The 21066-nt window shown below is 46.2% G+C and overlaps 2 protein-coding genes across 5 annotated transcripts; one reads left to right on the forward strand and one right to left on the reverse strand.

The window, feature by feature from the left end:
• Nucleotides 1-106: 106 nt before the first annotated feature.
• LOC112886030 (jasmonic acid-amido synthetase JAR1) lies at nucleotides 107-5853 on the reverse strand. Of its 4 annotated transcripts, XM_025951776.1 has the most exons (6): nucleotides 4615-4925; nucleotides 4103-4256; nucleotides 2496-2796; nucleotides 2301-2402; nucleotides 1369-2186; nucleotides 307-851 (listed from the first exon to the last, which is right to left on the reverse strand). In XM_025951776.1, exons 3-6 carry the CDS (start codon nucleotides 2774-2776, stop codon nucleotides 307-309), a joined length of 1746 nt encoding a protein of 581 aa, XP_025807561.1. In that variant the 5' UTR covers nucleotides 2777-2796; nucleotides 4103-4256; nucleotides 4615-4925. The 4 variants fall into 4 exon arrangements, with proteins under 4 accessions (XP_025807564.1, XP_025807561.1, XP_025807562.1 ...); XM_025951777.1 differs by lacking the exons at nucleotides 4103-4256; nucleotides 4615-4925 and adding an exon at nucleotides 5835-5853; XM_025951775.1 differs by lacking the exon at nucleotides 4103-4256.
• Nucleotides 5854-16322: 10469 nt separating this feature from the next.
• LOC112884968 (mitochondrial adenine nucleotide transporter ADNT1) lies at nucleotides 16323-21032 on the forward strand. The gene is made up of 8 exons (XM_025950619.1): nucleotides 16323-16665; nucleotides 18050-18098; nucleotides 18643-18806; nucleotides 19017-19054; nucleotides 19779-19891; nucleotides 19974-20087; nucleotides 20172-20510; nucleotides 20629-21032. Exons 1-8 carry the CDS (start codon nucleotides 16499-16501, stop codon nucleotides 20710-20712), a joined length of 1068 nt encoding a protein of 355 aa, XP_025806404.1. The 5' UTR covers nucleotides 16323-16498; the 3' UTR covers nucleotides 20713-21032.
• Nucleotides 21033-21066: the final 34 nt, after the last annotated feature.

Here is a 21066-nt window from a genome sequence, read left to right on the forward strand (position 1 = left end):
GTAGCCAGCTGGGGCGGATATGAGATTTGGCTGTGTTTCCTATGGAGTCTAGACTCGAGAGCATGAATGCATTTACTTACTGCGAACAGAAATCACAAGACAGGCAGGCAGCAGCAACTTCACTTTTTCTGATACCTCTTGGTACAACTGCATATGGATTTACAGAGATTCTAGCCACCAGCAGCACTAGAATATGTAGTATTATGGCAAGAGACTAAAACAGAATGTTTTCTTTATCTGGAGACTAAAACAGAACATGAAAGAAAAGATAATTACATGGAAGAACTAGCAGCATTTCCTTTTTTGTCAGAGCCCATAGGCGGTACTGAAGTAACTTTTGGTGGTGTTCCTACTTAGTATCTGCAGTACCTTGACGTTCAATGGGTTGACGAATCGAGGTGTCTTGAACTGACTCACAGCACCGCCAAGGCTCAGGAAGTAATCTAGGATCTCCTCGAAGGTTCCCTTCTTAAGAATCCGTAGCTCAAGGGGGCCAATGGTCCTAATCTTCCTTGAACCCATGTAGCCCGCATCAACGAAGGCTAGATCCAAGCAATTTGCACAGCTTCGTAAGACATCCTCGCTCGCATCAGAGCTCAGCTCCCAGAAGATGACATAGCGACCGGGATCACTTGACTTCTCCACGAAGCTAGTAAAATCCACAATTTCCAGCTTCTCTGCTTCCAAGAGCTTTCCTGCCTCCTCAACAGCTAACTGGAGGTCTTTCTCGGTGTTCTTGTCGATGTTGATGCTCAGGACTAGGCTTCTGCGGCAGATGAACTGGAGCTCAGGTGTTGAGTTGTGGAAGCCCGCTACCTTCACAATATCTCCTAGCCTGTAGCGGTACAGACCTGCAACAACATGGCCAAAAAGGGATTGCAAAGATATTCAGAGATATGATATATTTCTCCAGCAATTTAAGCAAACTTTTATATTCAAGTCATTGCACCTAAGCTCTAAATGTATCTGAACATGCCGTGAACAATGTGTTAGGAGAACTACTATCTCAGATAATAAAGCATCAATGTACGTTTGGTGACTACTAACATCAAGAGATTGTGCAGCTATGAATACCTAATACAATATGAATTAAACTGTAATGAATAGGCTGCAATGAGTGGACCACAAATACAAGCAATAATTACTTCATGTGCTGAAGGCATAGCCTTGATGTATTCATCCCAACTATGTGCCTTTTGGTTTTCTGTTCAAAAAATGCTTTTCATTGAAAATTAAGCATAAACCATTAGGCATCGGATTATACTTCTGAAATATCTGAATCAGGTGGCAGTGGTAGAAATAGACCATATAGTTGCAAATGAATCTCAATTCAGGATTGTATGGTAAGTTGGTATAGAAAGAATGTACCTCCAAAGGTAGTTATTACAACTTCATAGATTTTGCCAATCTTGACTTCAGTCAGGCCAACTGGATCTGATTCTATGTAATGAATGGATGCACTATTCTCCGACTCCTGTCCTTTTGGTTTCTCCAAAGGAATGAACTCGAAATAACCAGTCTGAGGGAGCACAGCATATGTCACCTGTTCAGGTGGCAGTGTGGGGTTTATATTAGCGCCAACCCATCCTTCAGATGCACCGTAATCTGCGCTTATCAGTGGTAAGTGGCCAGCGTAATGTCTTAATTTCTTTAGATATGGCTCCATGGATCCTGTCATGATGCCGTAGACATACTTTGCGTTTGGCCAGAGTGCTGGGATTACGCCATACCAGTTGCTCAAGCCCATACACTTCCTGCGGATCGACTCAGCAAGTTCAGGGTTGGGCTTCAGGATCTTCATAACAGCTTCACGAATCGATGGCGCTGTAACTTTCTCTGAGAGAACACCATCTCTTATGTCAGCACATAGATCTTCCCAAACCTCCTCAAATGTTTGAAATGCATGGACTAAGCTGTGAGCAAATGTTGAGAACACCTGATGGACCTCGTCAGAGTATATCAACCCACAAAGCAAGTGACAATATAAGGACTGGTGGAAGTCAGGGCCAAAAACAACTTCATCAGGACTGCAGCACTGAGACTGGATATCCTTCATCCCTTCCTTGTAACGTGGCCTCCGGTACAAGTTAGTTGTTGCAGTTGTAGCAAGGATGCCACCTTTTGTTACCACTTGCTTGCTACCATAGATAAACTGCAAGGCTTTTCCTTTGCCTATGGGATATTCACTGTAAAAGGAACAAAATGTTGTTTTAAAAGTCTAGGATGCAAGATATCCAAAAACCAGGCAACAATTTAACTATATAAATAAACAATTCATAAACATAACTGAAGCTGCTCACCGGTTCCTAAATGCATAAGAAGTCTGGAATATTTGCAGTGTGGTCTCAAGCAATTCATCATTAAATGGCAAGAACTTGGGCTTTCCCTGTGTTGTACCAGAACTAGAGCCAAAGACAGAGGACAAGGTTACAAACATGGAACTTCATAGATCAACATTTACAATAAGAGGACACATTTTCAAGCAATAACAGTACCTGAGAGACAGGGAAGTGACGGGCTTCCCAGTGAGCAGTGGTGAGGTATCACCATCAGCAATCCTTTGGATATATGGCTCAACATCGCTGTGAACGCACAGGGGGATGCAGGATTTGTAGCTCTCTACATCCGTCCTCCCATTGAGGCCATAGTGGTTCAGATATTCAGCATTAGCGTTCAACTCAAGGATCTTTCTTAGTGTATCCTGCTGCACGCGTCCAGCATCACGTGTTAATGTCTCAAACTCATTGATTGTCTCTTCACAGCTACAGATCGGCATTTGTACTGGCAGAATCTTGGCTTTATGTCCACAAAGAAACCAAGCAAAAAAATTGTAAGAAAAGGCACCCAAATTATACAAGAAGAGCAAGCAAAGTTTAGCTACTTAAATGGGTACAGCTGAAGGCATTGCTGTTGCAATTTTTTTTAAAAAAAAAACCTTGAAAGTTAAGATACAATGCATGACAAAATATACCTAGGTGTACAACCACTAACCGAGCTGGAAACCAAACCTGCAGCGCAGTTTGGAAGTCTATCGACAGAATAGTAAGAAACTATTGATGGAGACTGAACTCTACCCCAACGTGAGAACTGTCTAAATTCACTAACTTTGAAACGAATACCATTGCAGGCCTGGATAACAAAGAACAAAAGGGAATAAAAGCAAAAAAACAAAAGTGGTATGATGTACACCTACTAAAGCCAACAACCAGAAAAATAGGGAAACTTTGCAAACCACCTGTAGAAACATTGATAGAATAATGTTAAGCTGGTCTTCACTTTCCGACACGAACTTATACTAATGCGATCCATCAGAATCCCGAGAAAGTAGGTATTATCTCTCAACCTTTTTTTTACTACAGATTCCCGAAGCATAAGAATTGCAACATGAGACAAACCTATAAAAGCTAGACATATACTGACAGGAGGAGAACAGCTTGCTCGGCTATCCGAACTATGATTCCTGATGCCAGTTTTACAATACAAGCAATAAAGCAGTATCCTAAATAACCAAACATAAACATAGCAACAAATTAACGGCAGATGATCAGGCAATTTGCAAGCTTACAACTCACTGTACAATTCTTTTGGTGCCCAGAGCCCCATATTAGCAATGACACCTACCACTGACCACTCTACCACATCCTTTACACATCAGTCATATAGATACGTTCCTTTCGTGAAATATAGGACCAACCATAGGGATATGGATGATTAAAAAAACTAAAAACAAAAATGCAGATTGGTGGTTGATTAGCTGGATTATTTAAGTAGGGTTCCTAAGGCCCTAACAGCACAGCACAGAGAAAGAACATGCCGCTGCGAAGGGGGCGCAAGAGCCAAGAGATGCCCAGAAAGGCACAGGCAAGGGCAGCCTTCCCTGACGAACTGAACAGGAATCCACCACGGAAGGAGAGGAGGGCGGAGTAATTGCCGCAAGCCTGCACGGCTCACTGCACCTGGTACTGGCTAAAAGAGGAAGCAAATCCGTAAAGTTCACTGTGCAAGCATTGCCGCAGAGGGATACAATGCGTGCTTTGACTGTTCGCTTCGGGTGCCAACGATCTGTAGGGTGTAGGCAGGCTGCTCTGCATTCGGCACCCACCTTGGCACCAAATTCATGGGCTGGTATCTGTTCGTCTGGAAAAAGCTGCTCCTGAAGCATCACGAAATAGGCAAAGAGGAATACTCCTATATGCGGTGAATTTGTGCCGGCAATCTCGTTTGCCCGCCATGGGCGAATCAGAGCGCGAGTCAACCTGCGTCAGGAAACACAGAGCGCCCTTTTAATAGCTCGCTGACCAGAGATTCTCGTGAGGATTTTTACCGCCGAGGGAATCGGAAACCGAGGCGGAGCATCTGGAAGGGCCGACACGGGGTGTTCGGCTATTAAAAAAATCCCGAAATTTTGGGAAAAGAAATGTGTACGGAAAACAAACAGTGTGGCGGATTGGAAAAGGAGGATCGAGGCCACCAGCCCACGGGAAGAAAGATTTGAATTTGGTTGCGCACAGTCACAGGTCGCAGCGGAGAAAGGTAGTGGCTAGAACAGAGCACAACAAAACAAACTCTTCGCAACAATCCAATCGTCCAGCGAGGCGAGGCAGGGCTCCTTACCAGGATCAGAGGAAACGAACCCGAGCCCGGATGGATCTGCACTCCCGCCGGCACCGGCAGAGGGGAGCGGGAGCGGGCGGCTCCGGCGCGACGCCTGCCCCTCGGCGCGGCCAGGCGAGGTGGCTCCGCCCGCGCGGGCCGGTGAGCGCGGGACCCTGGAGGCGGTCTCGTCCGTGACGACCGAGGGCGGCGGTCCGGCCGCCGGCGAGCCCGCAGGGAGGGACGGCGAGGCGGGAGCAGAATGGGACAAGGATCCCGGGCGGGGCCTGGCTCATGGGATTGCGGAGGGTGCGGCAATAGGCGACAGAGGCGGGCGGAGGATTATAAGGAGCTAGGCGAATGAACGGAGGCCGGGCGGGACTGGGCGGCGATTTCGGGTGTGTCGGGGGTGGCCAGTGGAAAAAGCGGGGCAAAATCAGAAGCCGGGGATGGGGATTTGACCCCGGCCGGGTTGCCCCACCCGTCCCGCCTCCTTCCTCCTCCTCCTCCTCGCAACAACCCGTTAAGCACCCGGCCTGCCTGTCTCGCCGACCCGCATCGATGCGGCCGGCCGGACGGCGGCGCGTCGTTGTTGCGCCTCGCCGGTGGCGCCCTCGTCCCTCCAAAACCTGACTCGCCGACCGGTGGGCCCGAACAGCCGTTTATCCATGCATGGCATGGACGGGAGCGGGACGGACGCAGCCGAGGCTTTGCACTTGAACGACATGTCCCGTGTCTTATTGTAAGGCACGTACGAGTACTAGGCAAATGCTATTATACACGATATATAATTGTACGTGACCAAGAAATTTCTGTAAAATAAAATAGTACGCTATATACAAATTACAAAAGACCGTTGGAATTGACGTTCAGAGATCGAAAGCACAAGGGAAAAGATATTCTTACTCTAAGAAGCTAAAGGACATCTGACCTTCTCATTTTTAATCTTTTTTTTGTGATGAAAAAAAGGACATCTGATCTTATCAATCCTGAGAAAACAATTGTTCATGAAATGGGCACTACCCATTCACTTCTACTCATAAAGCAAGCTCCACATAGTATGTTCTCAGATTATATAGATACCACTTTACAACAATATTCCAACTTTAGAAAGCAGTACATCCTACAACTTTTTTAAGGCTTGCCAAAAAGAGGACATGATAATAATCTTTCCACTAATCACTATGGAAAACATCAAGGTTTAACCCTTCCAAGGATAAAAGTGCAAGTAAATCACTCACCGTCGATTCAAGCAACTGAAAAGTTGGCGTCGTCAACTAGTGAACTAGACAAGATGTGGCACAGAGCGAAGGGATGAGAAGGTTTGATGGTGAAATAGCACTGTGAATCAACCAACCATTAGGAGAGGTGTAGTGGTGAGAAGTATGGGATGAAAGAAGCAACTCCTCCTCCCTGCCATTTTATAGCCTGCATTCGGGGGGGGGGGGGGGGGGGGGGGGGGGGGGTTGGGGGCTGTGCCGAATAGCCAAGTAATCTTTTCTATTTCTTCTCTCTTTTTGTTCACAATCTTTTTGTGCGCCATATCTGTACATTGCCTTTGAGCTTGCAAGCACACTGACAAGGGGACACAGTAGAGACGATTATTACATGATATATGTATGAATTGTTTTGAATGTGTTTCTCATTTTAAAAATGATACATATGTGGTTTCAACATATCTTTAGTGATTATATCATCCCATTTTGTTTTTATTGATATATCATGACTTACCAAGCAATGGTGGCCATATTTAATTATTAGTGATCTCAACATATTTGTAGTGACCTGTTTACATCTAACTTTCTTTTTTTCAAGATGCTGACTCATCGTGTCTGCATTAGTTAGTGTTGCCCAATTTTTTTTTTCTTGTGGGCGCTATGTCTATTAAGTGTGGGGGTAACCACGGAGATGATTTCATCATATCTGCATTAAGTTGTTACTGATTTTCTTTTTTCATTAGAAAGAATAATGTTAGTGATCACAACATATCTGTAGTGGTATATTTGCACCCAATTTTTCTTTCTTCAAGATATTAAGACTCGCCCAATAATTACATGTTTACTTGCTTGCAGCGGTACCGTGGGCGTTGCATTGGCGTGTCTAGTAGTGTGCGTATGTGTAGTGACTCCCGAAATATTATGGATGGTAAGATCATTTAATTGCAAGGCATACATTAACTAAAAGTACCTTTTTACCCTTCTGGAACTCTAGGTGCATAGCCTCCCTCTCTCTGCATGCAAATAGCAATGGGTTCCTTTGTATTGTTGTTATCTTTTATGCCTCAACCTTCAAGTACAAGTTGTAGTATGTATTGTTGTTATTGGTCGTTTGGTATGCCAAAACCCCGCACAACTGGTACAACTTAGCACAACTTACTTTCTCGTTATGGTTTTATGATGGTAATAGGTGTAGGAAAGCATCCACCTGCTTCTGAATTCTACCTCGTCATGGAGAACCTTTCGTTCTCACGTGAAAAAAATGTGTATACACTCGACGAAGCACTAAACCATAGTAGCATACGTACATGGTAATAGCAGCGGGCGGTCCATTTCATACACCCCAAATATCAATGGTGACCACCAAACCAAAATAGTAGACAATGACATTTTCTTTCCGATGATTAATTGTGGAAAAGATCACCAAACTCAGCCCTGTCCACTTGGCCAGAAATACCATGTTGAAATCAAAACCATATGCTCCTGAAATTAGGTGATGAAGCAATATTACTATGACCTTAATTTACCTAGGACCTACTCCCTTCATTCCAAATTATTAGTTATTTTAGTTTTTCTAGATTTATAGCCTTTGTTATGCACCTAGATATAAATCTATATGTAACGACTAATAATTTAGAATGGAGGGAGTCACCATTGAACACCGTATATATGTACATGTCGTAGAAAAACAGAACTGCATGGATGTTAAGATGCTTCACTTAATTGGCAGATTCCCTGTCCCTGCCGGAAATAGAAAATAACCGAGGAAGAAGGGCACGTATGTATGGAGTACTATATGTGCAATGTCCCGTAGTGGCAAAGGGAGGTGGCAACGGCTGTCGGGGGCGTGTCTCCGTGCTCTGCACCGGTCAGCCCCAGGCTCAACCGGCTCGGATGCACTGGTGGGTCTGGGTGCACATCATGCGGTACGTACAGCCACCGGCAGCGCGCAATGCAAGCCGGTCGCTGTCAGGGGACCAGTGGGTTCGGGGCACCTGCAGCTACAGGCTGCAGCGCCCATGTTCTTGTTGCAAGTGCTCGCATCCTCCTCGACCACCTCCGAATCAAATCCTCGTTCGGAAAACCGTTGCCGGAGAAAACCACGGAGAGCTGAGCAAGCTAGGAGGCACGACACCGCGCGCGATCACTGTTCGAGAGGCTTCCCGTCGAGGCGGCCGTTGCATGTCACCTTCGTCCTCGATCGACGCCGGCCGTGCGCGCAGCACCTGCTGCGCGCGGCTGTCTTCTCCACCTGCTGTGGCTGTCGATGCAAGTAAGTTGCCGATGGGCGATGGAGCTATAGCCCAGGGGCCGGGCCAGCGGCCATACGCGTGCGGCGTACGTGGCCGGCCTCGAACCAGACGGACCCGGCTGTAGAGCGCCTCAGGAAAGGGACTGAACAGAGAGGGAGAGCTAGCGCCTAGGTAGTGGGACTTGCTCAGATGTGGCAAGGCCACCAGCAGGTTGGGAGCCAGGGCAACTAGCAGGCCTCGCGATTGGCCTCGCCTGCTCGTGCTTCCAGTGCGGAACCGAGTCACGCCATGAACGAAAGGTTGCATCGCATCGGGTCCCAGTAGCGCCGAGAGCTAGCCTCAGGTGGTGGTGATCGATCGGGCACCGAGCACGCGGCACGGCGGCAGCTAGCCAGCGACTCGGCGTCGGCCGCGGCGAGGAGAGCTCCGACCGGTTTCGCTTGCGCTGCGGACGGAGCGGGAACCGCGCTAGCTTCTCATTGCGCGTCGCTGTACGGCTTTGTTTTGTCGACGACGACCACCGCCGGCGTACCCCCTCCACTTGCGCTACTGGCATTCCGTTCATTATCGGACCACCACGCTACGCCTACGCGTACTAGCTAGCATGCGGAAGCGGTACAGGCTTTTCTTTTGTTTTGTGCGCAGCTCACTTTGTCACGACGTGTGGTTATTTATCCGAGTTCTTCCGATCATTCCTACTGGTGCTTGAGAATAGTATTGCTCTGAATTTTCCCTACGATAGCTCCTGATGAATAGTAACCTGAGGCTGACTTCAGTTTTGGCTCGGCAAAACCGTATCTACAAAAAAAAAAACTGCCAATACGGCAATACCTATACTACCTCCGGTCATTAATACTCCTCGATCTGGAGAGGGTCGAAAGTGTTCCAAAATTTTTTCCGAAAGCTTCCAAAACTTTGACAATCATAAATTTTAAGATATTTACATTAGAAATTTTTTTGAAGCGAATTTACATTAGAATGTGAAAATCTTTAATTTAGATTTGTCTCCAAAAACACTTCCGTAGTCTCAAAAAAATTGCTGTATTTTATAAATCATTCTACTTAAATGGTGGAATGAAGTAAATATTTGAGGTCGCGTCACATGAAAAAAGACGTCAAAAAATTTCGACCAGAGGGACTTTCACACGCGGAATAGTCGAAGGGCATCCATTTTTAGGCACGCATGACCGTTGTGCCAATACGACCCACCCAATTTGTATGATTTTTACAGATGCGTAGCCATCACACCCATCAGCCATGCATCACGCAGGCCTGAAAATGGATGGTCCGTTGCCCTCTGGTTGCTTCCTCTACTCCACGAGCCATAGTCCAATATGGGCTTGCGTCTCTTGATGCGAAGTAGTTGCTTCATATGCTAGATCAACGCCTAGTTGTTCCGTTGAAGGCCGTTTTTTTTTTTCCCTTTTTGAATTGATGAAGACAATATTTACCTTCAAGGACGGATAGTAAAACCTCACATATCGATTAGTTTTTGCTTAGCAATGATATATAAGTCAGCACAAAAAAAATTAAAACAGAAATAACAAAAGGCATATTACTTTTTTCCCTCCAATCTAATCATGGCACATGTCCATGAGATAATCATGTGTCCCTAATCCACAACCTGAATATAAAATTGATTTATATACACCTCTTTTGGTGCCTTCAGATAGCGCTGGTCAATCATTCAATCAAAGCCTTGTACTTTTCGCACATATGAACATGCATAGCAAAGCAGCAACTAATCCAATACACGCCAAAGTCAAAGTCCGGTCAACAAAACAAAAGGATTTTTATTGGGTATTTTTATATAAATCAAATAACCATGAGATTTTTTAATTTTCATCCTCGATGATCGATAAGCGTGGCACTCGAGGTCGTACTGCATCCAAGAGATGAGACAAAAAGGCCCGAAGACAAAATCCACCCATGCATGAGATTGAGTTGTTCAAGGAACAGGCTGCTGAGTGTTCTATTGAGTACGTTATCTTTATTCGGAAAAGTAGTATAAAGAAGAACTTTGAATTTATCACCAATCGTGCTTGATTCTGATCGACAATATTATACACTACTAGGATTATTTAATTTCACTAGATGAATCACATGCTCTGAAAAGGCAAACACGATTGCTGTTTACAATGGTCTAATTAAGACAATGTGCATACTAAAATAAATCTTTACTATATTTACACAACAATATAGAAAAATAATGCTCCCTCCTTCAAAATGTAGGCTTTTTCATTTTTTATAAGCCGAATCTCTCTAATTCCGACCAAGTTTATAGAAACATACACCAATATCAACAACATCAAATTAGTTCCATTAAATCCATCATGAAATATATCTTGACAATATATTTATTTGGTTATGTAGATGTTGGTGTATTTTTCTATAAATTTGCTTGGTCAAAGTTTGATTTAGAACAAAACTAAAACGACCTATATTTTGGAATGGAAGGGTATATATGTTTTGAACTAGTTTTTCAAGGCAAAAAGAGCCACTATTGGAAACTGGTGTTACAGTCATGCTTCATTACAGAGAAAACCGGTTTTTTGAAGAAAAAGAAAGGAGTGGTTAATTTCAGACAAATGGCGGCCTCGAAGTGGTCAGGAAATGCTAGCTTCATGAACCGAGAAGACACATAGAGTGCTTTTAGAGCAAGTATTATGGCAGACTGTAAGCAGACTTAATGCTGAGGTGGAGGAGAGAGGAGAGGGATGAGAAGTGGGTTGTAACCTTGTAGCCGACTTCGACACAAGAACTAAGAAATTTTATGAAAAGGATAAGCAGGCTATGTATTAATGATAAAAAGCTAACCATTGTACCAGTAGGGTGAAAGATTGACTGTATTATTAACTTGCTCTCAGTCTTTTCTAGACTTATATACGTACGGGGAAATAAGGCCCGTAAGCCTTGCAGTACGACACCAGCTGTTCGCTGACAAAACATCAGCATCATCCTTGTCTCATCGATGCGTGCATGTTCACACAACTGATGACGACATGCATGATTCGGCTGCCTGCTCCTTCCGGCCGGTCGTTCCATGCATTCCCGTGCTGCAGCACGCTGGCTGGCTTGCCACTGTTTGTTCAAATCCATGCGTAGGGCGCAACAAGGTGCAAGCATGAGCTCGCCACGTTCACTAATAAAATTAAACAGAAGCAACGCCCACGCAAGAGTTTTTTTTGTGCTTAACTATTGTGCTCTATTATTGAAACTAAATTCCAACCTCCAGATGCCTCGATTCTGCATGTGCTCGTGGTTTGGCTAGGGCTAATACGGCCTGTGGTGCGCGTCGTCTTCCCTTCGGTTATCCATCAATTTCAGTCAACCTCTCCACCACCAGTTAATTTCTCGATCCCTCTGCTGCAACAACCCCTAATCGTTTGTGGTATGCTAAGAGATTGGCCTAAGAAAACGCACGCCTGCAGCGTGCTGGCAAGTTTAGGACGCGACATGCATGCATGCATGATGCATGGCCCGCTTTTAACAAGCCGACACTGATGAGATTTGACGCAGGATTAGATCGACACATGGAATGCTTTTGGCTATTTGGAGGTCTGTTCAAAGGAAGCAGATGATTTGTTTGGTGCGGATCAGGGCAGATAAGACCCCGGGAGGCACGGAGCATTTCTAAGGTTGCATTGGGACGATCGACGACTTAACCGTCACCAGGGAGAACTGATTTGATGTGCCACGTCAGGGTCAGTCATCGGCTATCATTGCCAGCACTGAAGGTTGTAACGGCATGCATGCATCGGTTTGTCCGATCCTTGCATGCACAGCATCAGCTGCATTTCTTCTATTGTGACCCTTCTCTTTCCAAGAATCACTAGAAAGGACGACTGCAAACAAGAGCTAGCTAGCATTTTTTTTTCTTTTTTTTTCTGAAATGACTAGCTAGCCTTACACTTAAGGTTCACAATTTTCACTACCCTCCTGGATTTTTTGCACGAAGCGCGCTAGGTCAAATAAACTGAACATGTTTTTCATGTTCGCCAAGATTTATTTGAAGATAGGTCCATGAAATCATTTTTCAGTGCAAAAGTCACATAACCTTAATTTACTAGCTCCCATAATACGCCGCACGCACCAGCTGAAGTCATAGAAAACACTACACATATAATTTACCAATTCCCAACTGCCTCAGAAACTCTTTCTCTTTGAACAGAAAGCGACGGCGAAACAGAAGGATCTTGCTTAGCTCGTTGTTAACAGACTTGAAGAATACATTGCCCTAAGGAAAGAAGCGGATTTGCACCGGAACATGCACGCCTACGTCATGAAAGGGAGGCCACAATAGTCCACCCCCACAAAGAAAAACATCAGCAAAATGGCCTCCCCGTACAAAAAAAAAGAAAGAAAGGAGGGAGGCCATCGTCATATTCAATGCACAAATAAGGCGTCCAAATCGGATCCGATGTGATGCTTACCTGCAAGCAAGCGAGCGAGCACCAACAACCTTCTTCGCGGTCCTGCCTGCGGATGCAGAAACCTTGAAGGAAAAAAAAAAATGAAATGGGAGGAGTAAAGACGAGGGCAGAGAAAGGCCAACCAGCGCCGTTGATCTGGCAATAATTGGGGAAGGCGCGATTGCTCGAAAGATGCACGGATCGGAGCCGGCCGCTCGCTCGCGGTCCTGCGACTCGCATGCATGCTCCTGTGCGTGCAGCTAGCTCGCCGATCGAAGCGCTCCGCCGGCCCGCACTGCACGCTGCCCAGTCTCGCACACAGCGCGGCGCGAGCTAGTGCGGTGCTGCTCCTATCCACGGCCAACCCCTGCCGGCCATTCACTCCGCCGCAGAGGTGTTTTCAGATGTGAATTCTGAGCTGAACTGAATGAAACCGATGCAGATGCAGCTTGGTTCTTTGTTAATTTGGAGTAGGAGAGTCCTCGACGCCATGGTGGTTCGGTCAGCTAACTCAGCTGTTCCATTATACTAGTGGTGTACCTCAGAGCAGATTACAGTGTGTAACTACATATTTCACGCATTCAGCATGCGGCGGTTTAAAGTAGGAAGAGCTAGCAGCTAGCTTGATACTACATCATGTCCGACTCTGAAGTTAAACACATGCATGATCAGATTTGAAGGGCCGGCCGACCAAACACATGATATTTATGGAGCGAGCGTGTTCAAGAGGAGGCAGCAGGGAGCGTTTGTTGGGCATCATCGTCGTCGACGGTGCGGTGCCCAATTAAACATATGGAGACCGGAGAATCGAAGCATGAATCACGTGTGCTCAACGTTCAGTACTGGCAGGTGCTATGTCCTGGCACCTGCGGGCCGGGCCGGGCCAGCCACGCAAAGATTCCCTGGTTTCAATGTCCTCTGTACCAGGTACCACCTGCGGCCTGCCAGTACTGACGTTGAGTAGCCTGTACTAGTATTCTTGTATAGGAGTATGTACTGGTACCAATCAGCGCGTGCTAGCTGTGTACTAGTCAGTTGAGAATAATCAGACGAAGGCAGGGCAGGCAACCAAATGTGTTTTCTTCAAAAAAAAAAAAACTATTGTCAGATGGTACCCAAACACCAGCCTGGTATTGACAATTGTTCAGGCAAAGCGTGATGGCATCATTTACCTGCAGTTGTTTTTGAACCCAAACGGTACTCGCAGCTGTTTTCTTCATCCAAACCGTACCTGCACCTGCGACCATCAGGCAGACGGGGCATGGGGTCAAGCAACCCGTATGGTTTTGGCCAGAAAAAAACACTACTTCCCTCATGGTCTTCGTGCGACTTTAACACACCGTGGAGTCGTTTATATCAGCGTACGTACACTGGCGAACTGATGACGAGTCTGTCCGCTGTCCTGCTCCTGCCCCGACGACGGTACGGTGCCTGTGTCGGGCGACCCATGATGACGTCATGCTGTTGACGTCGAGGCATGGCCGTGCACCGAACGGGCGCGGCAAGTCCAGTCCGTCTCCCGGGGGTCCGCCCGGGCCCGGCCACTGTGCCTTGCCGGCCCTGCCCCGGCGAAACAGCTGGACATGAAGCCATGATGGCCTCATTTGGAGCAAGCACCCACGTCCATATGCATGCATGTGCGACAAGTCTGGCTGTTGTCATGCATCCTCGCATTCGATGGTTCGGACGGAAACAAGTGGCTAGGTTGCTGGTAGCTAGCGAGTGCTCTGACAAGAGTCCAGGTGCTTCGTGTCCGCCCCAAAATTTCAATCCTCAAGGCGTGGAAGTGGAATGGATGGGCCACGCGGACCCCGCTCGGTCATCACGTGAACCTTATATTTCGGGGGTCAAGAGCCGCGGCGGCGGAGAACAAGAACGACCGAGAACTGGCGAGGAGGGTACGTGATCGGAGAGCCAGATGCTGCAGGGCCGCCGCCGCTGCTTTGAGTGGAAACCAGTACAGGCTCGCAGCAGAGATGGATCCCAACGTGCTCGTGGGCCAACCAGTACTGTAATAAGCCCATCGAACACCTTCCTTCTCTTGATCTTTCCCAAGTTCCCATCGAACCCACCAACAATAAAGTAAGTGCTCTGCTGGAACAAAGTCCTTGGGCCGCACAATCTGCGCAGGATTGGCACACTAGGAATGACGACGCGCTCTGGAATGGGCTGTCTCAGCCCACTGTTTCACCGAAAGTGGGCATATCCGTTCCCTTATCCGCAGCCCAAACATACGGTCCCGCCGCTGCCACTTGCTTCCGGCCATGTGGCCTTTCCCGGCCTTCTCTAGAGAAGCGGAAAGCGACGGGCCCCGATCCTTCCGCCCGCCACGCCCCCACGAGGCCACGGCACGACGCTGGCCAGCGACCGACCGGCCACTTCACCATGCGGCGCGTTGCGTGACCTGCCAGCACCCCCTCCCCCGTCCACGCAACACCGCGACGGCGACCATTTTCCGGCTCGCCTCGCCGGCGAGAGAAACCCATTTTTCGTGATCCAGATTCCAGAACGCGTCCCGCTCCCCCCGGCCCCGGCGGACGACGACCCGCGTCCATGTCTTGCTGGGGCGCGCGGGCCCCGCGGCGTTTACCCGGAGCGCCGCTGCCCGCGTGTCTGGCTGCAGTTGCGCGCGCGCGCGCGCTGTGGTCCATGGGCCATGACGAAGATTGTTGAGCGGCGGCAAGAAGCCGTGACTGCGATCAGTGAACGCAGAAGAGCTTGGCCCATCCGAGCTAGAAAGGCCAAATTCCAGTCCACATCTACTGCCTGAATTCCAAAAATGGTGCAAGAAATCGCCTCCCCCCTGCTGCCAGAATTGCGGATAATTTGGCGACCCAACAACAGCCAACAAAAGCCTTTGCAGAGCAACGGAAAGCATCTTTCAGCAGCTTGATTGCACATGATTTTACGACAGAACCAAGCACTTGCAGCATGAACACTCGTTCAATCAATGTGGAGTTGGTTTGGTACGTAGTGTCGAGTGTGCACGGACCGGTCTAGTCTTGCATGGTCGAAGGCCACAGAAATCAGAAATGTGTGCCCGCGGCGCGAGACATGATGCCCACCAACCAATCTGGGCACCAAACCCCAACCCTTACGAACCAAGCAACGCTCTTTTTTTTTTCTCAAAAAGGAAAAAAAAGCGAAAGATACCCTGCTGAAACGCAGATCACAGCTTGTATATATGTTTAACGATCAAAATGCAAGTGCACGTTGCAGTTCGCAACACGAGGCTCGGTAAACAAACAGAAAAACGCCAGGACCCAACATGCACAAATATCCAACACCCCATTTTCCCCTTAAGTTCTTGTCAAAATCCAGTTACATTTTTCATATGCTTCTTCCTGGGAAGAAAAAAAAAAGAATGGGAAAAACGTGAAGAGGGCCGCCATTGATGGGGAAGAGCCCAGCAGGCTGGGAGGCGGGAGCGAGCACGCCGTCGCGGACGGATCTAGGTTTCCGTTAAGCTCCTGACGCACTAATCCACTGCTCCGCGTCCCACTGACGTGCGGGTCCACTTCGTCCATCCCAATGATGATCCCGCGGGCAGATGAGCACGGACGGCGAGATCTCTCCGGCCGCGACCCACCACAGTTTGCAAAGTCTCAGAAATGCACCACGCACTCGGCTCTTTTCTGCTCTGTCTCTCTGCAACATGGTCCCACATCACCAACATTCCTTCGATGGTCCTACCGGCACTAACAATCTAGGCCTCACCCGCGTGCACGTAGCATTTCCGCGCCAAAGCGGGAGGGCTAATCGCGGCCGCAACCAGACGGCCAACAGCTTAATACCCATCGCCTATTCTATTCATCGTCCCCTCTCGCCCCTCACCGTACACGCACACACGCTCGCTCCCCCCCCCCCCCCCATCGCCGCCGCCGCCGCCACCAAAACCCCAACCCGCGCCGAGCCCGTCTCGGCCACCATCTTCTCCCCATCCTCCTCCTCCTCGGCGGCGCGGCGAGCCGCGGGCGATCCGGCCGGTGAGGGGGGCGCGCGCGGGGCGGGGGCGGAGGCGGAGATGGCATCGGAGGACGTGGTGGGGAAGAGCAGGGGCGACACGGCCGTCACCACCATCGTCAACCTGGCGGAGGAGGCCAAGCTCGCGCGCGAGGGGGTCAAGGGGCCGGGGCACCAGGTCCTCACCATCTGCAAGTCACTCGTCGCCGGCGGCGTCGCGGGGGGAGTGTGAGTCCCTTCAATCCTTCCCCCGCCCTGGTTGTCTTCCGTGCATCACTTCTCTCTCGTCGTCCTCTCGGGCTTGGATTTATCCTCACGTGTGCCATTCAGTGGGTCTAGGTGTCTTCCTGATTGGATTCGGTTTTTTCTAAGTTTTTTTTTTGTTAGGTTAGCGTTTGATCCGTGTATGTGCATAGGTTTAGGGAATTCAGGATTTCCATGTAGCTTGGCTACGAGATGTGTGCGTGATTGGCGTGGCTTCAACTTGAGGCGTTATCGTAAGTCGTTGTTGCGGCACGTGTGATCTATGTTGGATTCGCGCGGGGCTTAAACCCTACACGCGACACTCAGATCTCCTTTTGTTGACTCGTCAGTTGGTTTGATTCGCTGAGATACCACGCGGCAAAACACATTTGCCATCCGTATCATGCCATGGAGTAGTCTGGTTCTCCCGATTTTAATTTCACCGTGTTACGGGTGATTTCTCTCTCTGATCTAATCCAATAGTCGAGAACATTTAGTTTTTTGTTGATTGATCTACCACGATTTCTCCAGTCTCCAGACAGATTCCACTATTATTTTAAAGTAGTTTTTTGTTGATTGATCTACCACGATTTCTCCAGTCTCCAGACAGATTCCTGGCCAATTTGCCATAATGGTGGACCAACAAATGTTGGCTTGCTTAATCTTAAATTCAGTGTTTGTCACTTGTGCATTTTGTTCCTTTTCATTTTTATTAAATCGCTAATGATACTTCTGGTGTTATGCACAGAGTTTGCCTAATTGGAGTCGGATTTGCTTTGATGAAATATTTATTAAACCCGTTTACTAGATGTAGTGGCATGTCTGTTTGGTTTGGTCAGTAGTTAACAAATCCAACTGAAAAGGAATGATTCACCTGCATCACAATTTTCCAATTGATGTCTGTATCCAATTACTTTACATTTTTTGGAATTAGTTTTGATGCATTTAGTGTTTTTTGGTACTGTGGTTCTTCATATTTTCATCTACTCATCTGTCATCATTGTTATCATCTGCATCTGGACCACTGAAGGCCCACCAGTGTTTAGTTTATGTGAAATATGTTTGGTTGGTAGAAGACTATGTCGACTTGATCCTGTCTTCCTTTGTTAGAACTAGTTAAATTATGTTGATTGTCAACTGAAGTCAGACCTTAAACTGTTCTGCTATTTAATTGTTTGTCTATCATTTTCTAATACTGTATGCTCAAACGCACATGTAAATTAAGAATATCTTATGGATATATAGATGAAATAATCATTTGCTATTCATTGCGCTACATTTTAGCTTGTACATCAGACAAGACTATTTGTCTGGGTAAATTAATGGTATATATGTGTGCTCTAAATTACTTTATTTACATTTTACACAGGTCACGTACTGCTGTTGCTCCGCTCGAACGATTGAAAATCTTGCTCCAGGTGAATCTTTTGTGCTGAATTTTTAGTGTCATGAATACTTAATAACGTGGATAATTGATTTTCCTATGTTATTCTTACTGTGTCAAAATCAATGGTATATGGTTAATTGAGCACTGCTATATGTATTACCTGCTTTGTACGTTTGGAATTGAAGAGATTAAAAAGTTGGGTTTTAATGAAGTTGTATAAATCTGTTGTCCAGGAAATAATTTTATTTTGCTAGTGATTCTTTTAATACTAGCATAAATGGAGACAAGATGCAAACTGAATCTCAGCCTGTAATTTATCTATTTTGCTCTTATCTGTTACAATGCAAGATCTGTCTTTATTTTTAGTAACACAAGTAAATTAGCTTATGGAGCACATTGATTGCTGCTGTTGTGAAAGGTGAAGCATTGTGATTTATGAGATACGATGTTAAGTTTAAGAGGTTGCACCTGTTGCTCAACCCTAGTTCCACAGTTGCTCTAGTTAATACTTTATGCCATTTGAATGGAAATTGTGTCCAACTTGCATGGATTTGACCTCTTGCTTAAACTTTCAGGTTCAAAATCCACACAGTATCAAGTACAATGGTACAATTCAAGGTCTCAAGTATATATGGAGAACCGAGGGCCTCCGTGGACTTTTCAAGGGCAATGGTACCAATTGTGCAAGGATTGTTCCAAATTCTGCTGTGAAGTTTTTTAGCTACGAGCAAGCATCAAAGTATGTACCTCTTTTTTTTTTTGAACTCTCGACTTAAGTTGTGCTGTTCTGGTGCCATCTACCTACTCTTTGTAATTTTCAGACCATCTCTCTGGTGCATGATCACTGTTTTGTCCTGAAATTGGTTAGAAGATTTATTTTTTACTCATCATTCATATGTTGACAAAGCAGTAATTGAATGTCGTTGCCTTTCTCTATTTGTTTTTACAGGGGAATTTTGTGGGCTTACCGTCAACAGACCGGGGATGGTATGCCTTTGTGCTATTATCTTAATGCTCAATTTAGTTTTCCTGCACACTCATTTATTTTCAAGTGAAGATTTGTCATCATGTTCTTGCACAGTCCTTTAGTTCATGTGTCATCATGTGTACCCAGTAACAGCTATATCGACTTTCCTGTTTTGTTGAAAAAATTGGAGATCTCAATTTAGAAAAAAAATAGCTGATGCATCTGCGTATACTCTTAGGCTGCCGGGTTTTTACCCTGAGAATGAGTACTGCCACTTTAAAGTCTCCTTTTCCATTTAACTTTTTTCAGACCCAATTCTTTTTCTAGAATTTATCATAACAATCTAGGAAACTTATTTCTCAAATATATGTATATTTTTAGTTCTTAATCAGCTGTCAGCTCCAGTTATTAGATATAGATATTCCTGTTTCATGGAAGTTTGGTTTTACCCATTCCTTCTAGTCACTGTTTGTGCCTGTTGCAAATGTTTTGCAAGTGTATTGAAAATTTCACCTTCTAAGTATAACCTTAAATGTGACTTTTATTGGTTGTACGACTGTGTCACCCTTTCAATAGAGATTACACAGTTCACAAGTTTCTGCTCAGAAGCTGATACTATTTGCAAATTGCATTGCCCTTTTTGGTGCGAGTTATTTCTTACTTGCATGAACTCAAATTAAATAAATGGTTGCTTGTTTAACTTTGTTGTCATGTGAAGTTGATAGAAGTTTATTTGTTGCACAGAGGATGCTCAGCTTAGTCCACTCTTACGCCTTGGAGCTGGAGCCTGTGCTGGTATCATAGCCATGTCTGCTACTTACCCAATGGATATGGTTCGGGGTAGGATCACCGTTCAGGTATTCCATTGTTTTTATTGCTACTTTGAACTTGTATTATATTTCATTTGCTATTTTACTAACTGTGACCACACATCTGCAGACAGACAAGTCTCCCTACCAGTACCGTGGTATGTTTCATGCGCTGGGCACAGTTTACCGTGAGGAAGGCTTCCGTGCTTTATACAGAGGGTGGCTTCCATCTGTAATCGGAGTTGTAGGTTCCTTGTAACTATTAGCCTTTCCTTTTACACATCATTGCTGTGTACTTACCGCTTTATGCTTTGTCATCTTCATGAAGGTTCCGTACGTTGGCCTCAACTTTGCTGTTTACGAGTCTCTCAAGGACTGGCTGCTCCAGACAAATCCTTTTGGGCTTGCAAATGATAACGAGCTGCATGTAGTTACAAGGCTTGGGTGTGGAGCTGTGGCTGGAACTATTGGCCAGACTGTTGCGTACCCTCTTGATGTCATCAGAAGAAGAATGCAGATGGTCGGCTGGAACCATGCTGACTCTATTGTTACTGGACAAGGCAAAGAAGCACTCCAGTACAATGGTATGATTGATGCATTTAGGAAAACTGTTCGTCATGAAGGTGTCGGTGCTCTGTACAAGGGTCTTGTGCCAAATTCAGTGAAGGTAAATCTTTCAAATGGACATTTCAAATTTCTATAAGGTTTCAAATTTTGCATGAAGTTTGACAACTCTGAGGTACTTCTGTTACTAATATTCTGTCCATATGTTTGGCCATTTTCAGGTGGTGCCCTCAATTGCCATTGCATTTGTCACTTACGAGGTTGTGAAGGATGTGCTAGGAGTAGAGATGAGGATATCAGACTGAGGGGATTGGAGTAGCGCTGGGTGTTATCGACTGCTATTTTTGTAGGTGTTGGAGTTCTGTTTTTGTAGGCAGGGCGGGTAGAAGGATATGACTGCGGCTCCATTCAGCATCAGGCCCTCTCAGCCCATGTTGGTATATCCTGCTACTGGCTTCAGGTCCTAAATTGTTGCTAGATCATGGAAAAGTAATAAGTTGGCTGTAAAGCTTTGAAGCATTTGCCTAACTCATAAAAAATCTATTCCTTGTTGATGTATCGAGATTGAACTTAAAGCGGTATTGCTTGCTGCTAATAGTTGATTCTAATGATTTTCCTTTGCCTCGGTAGTGTTTCGTGTGGTTGCCGATGACAGTCGT

Source organism: Panicum hallii, chromosome 3 (genome assembly GCF_002211085.1).
Source record: "Panicum hallii strain FIL2 chromosome 3, PHallii_v3.1, whole genome shotgun sequence".
NCBI lineage: Eukaryota > Viridiplantae > Streptophyta > Magnoliopsida > Poales > Poaceae > Panicum > Panicum hallii.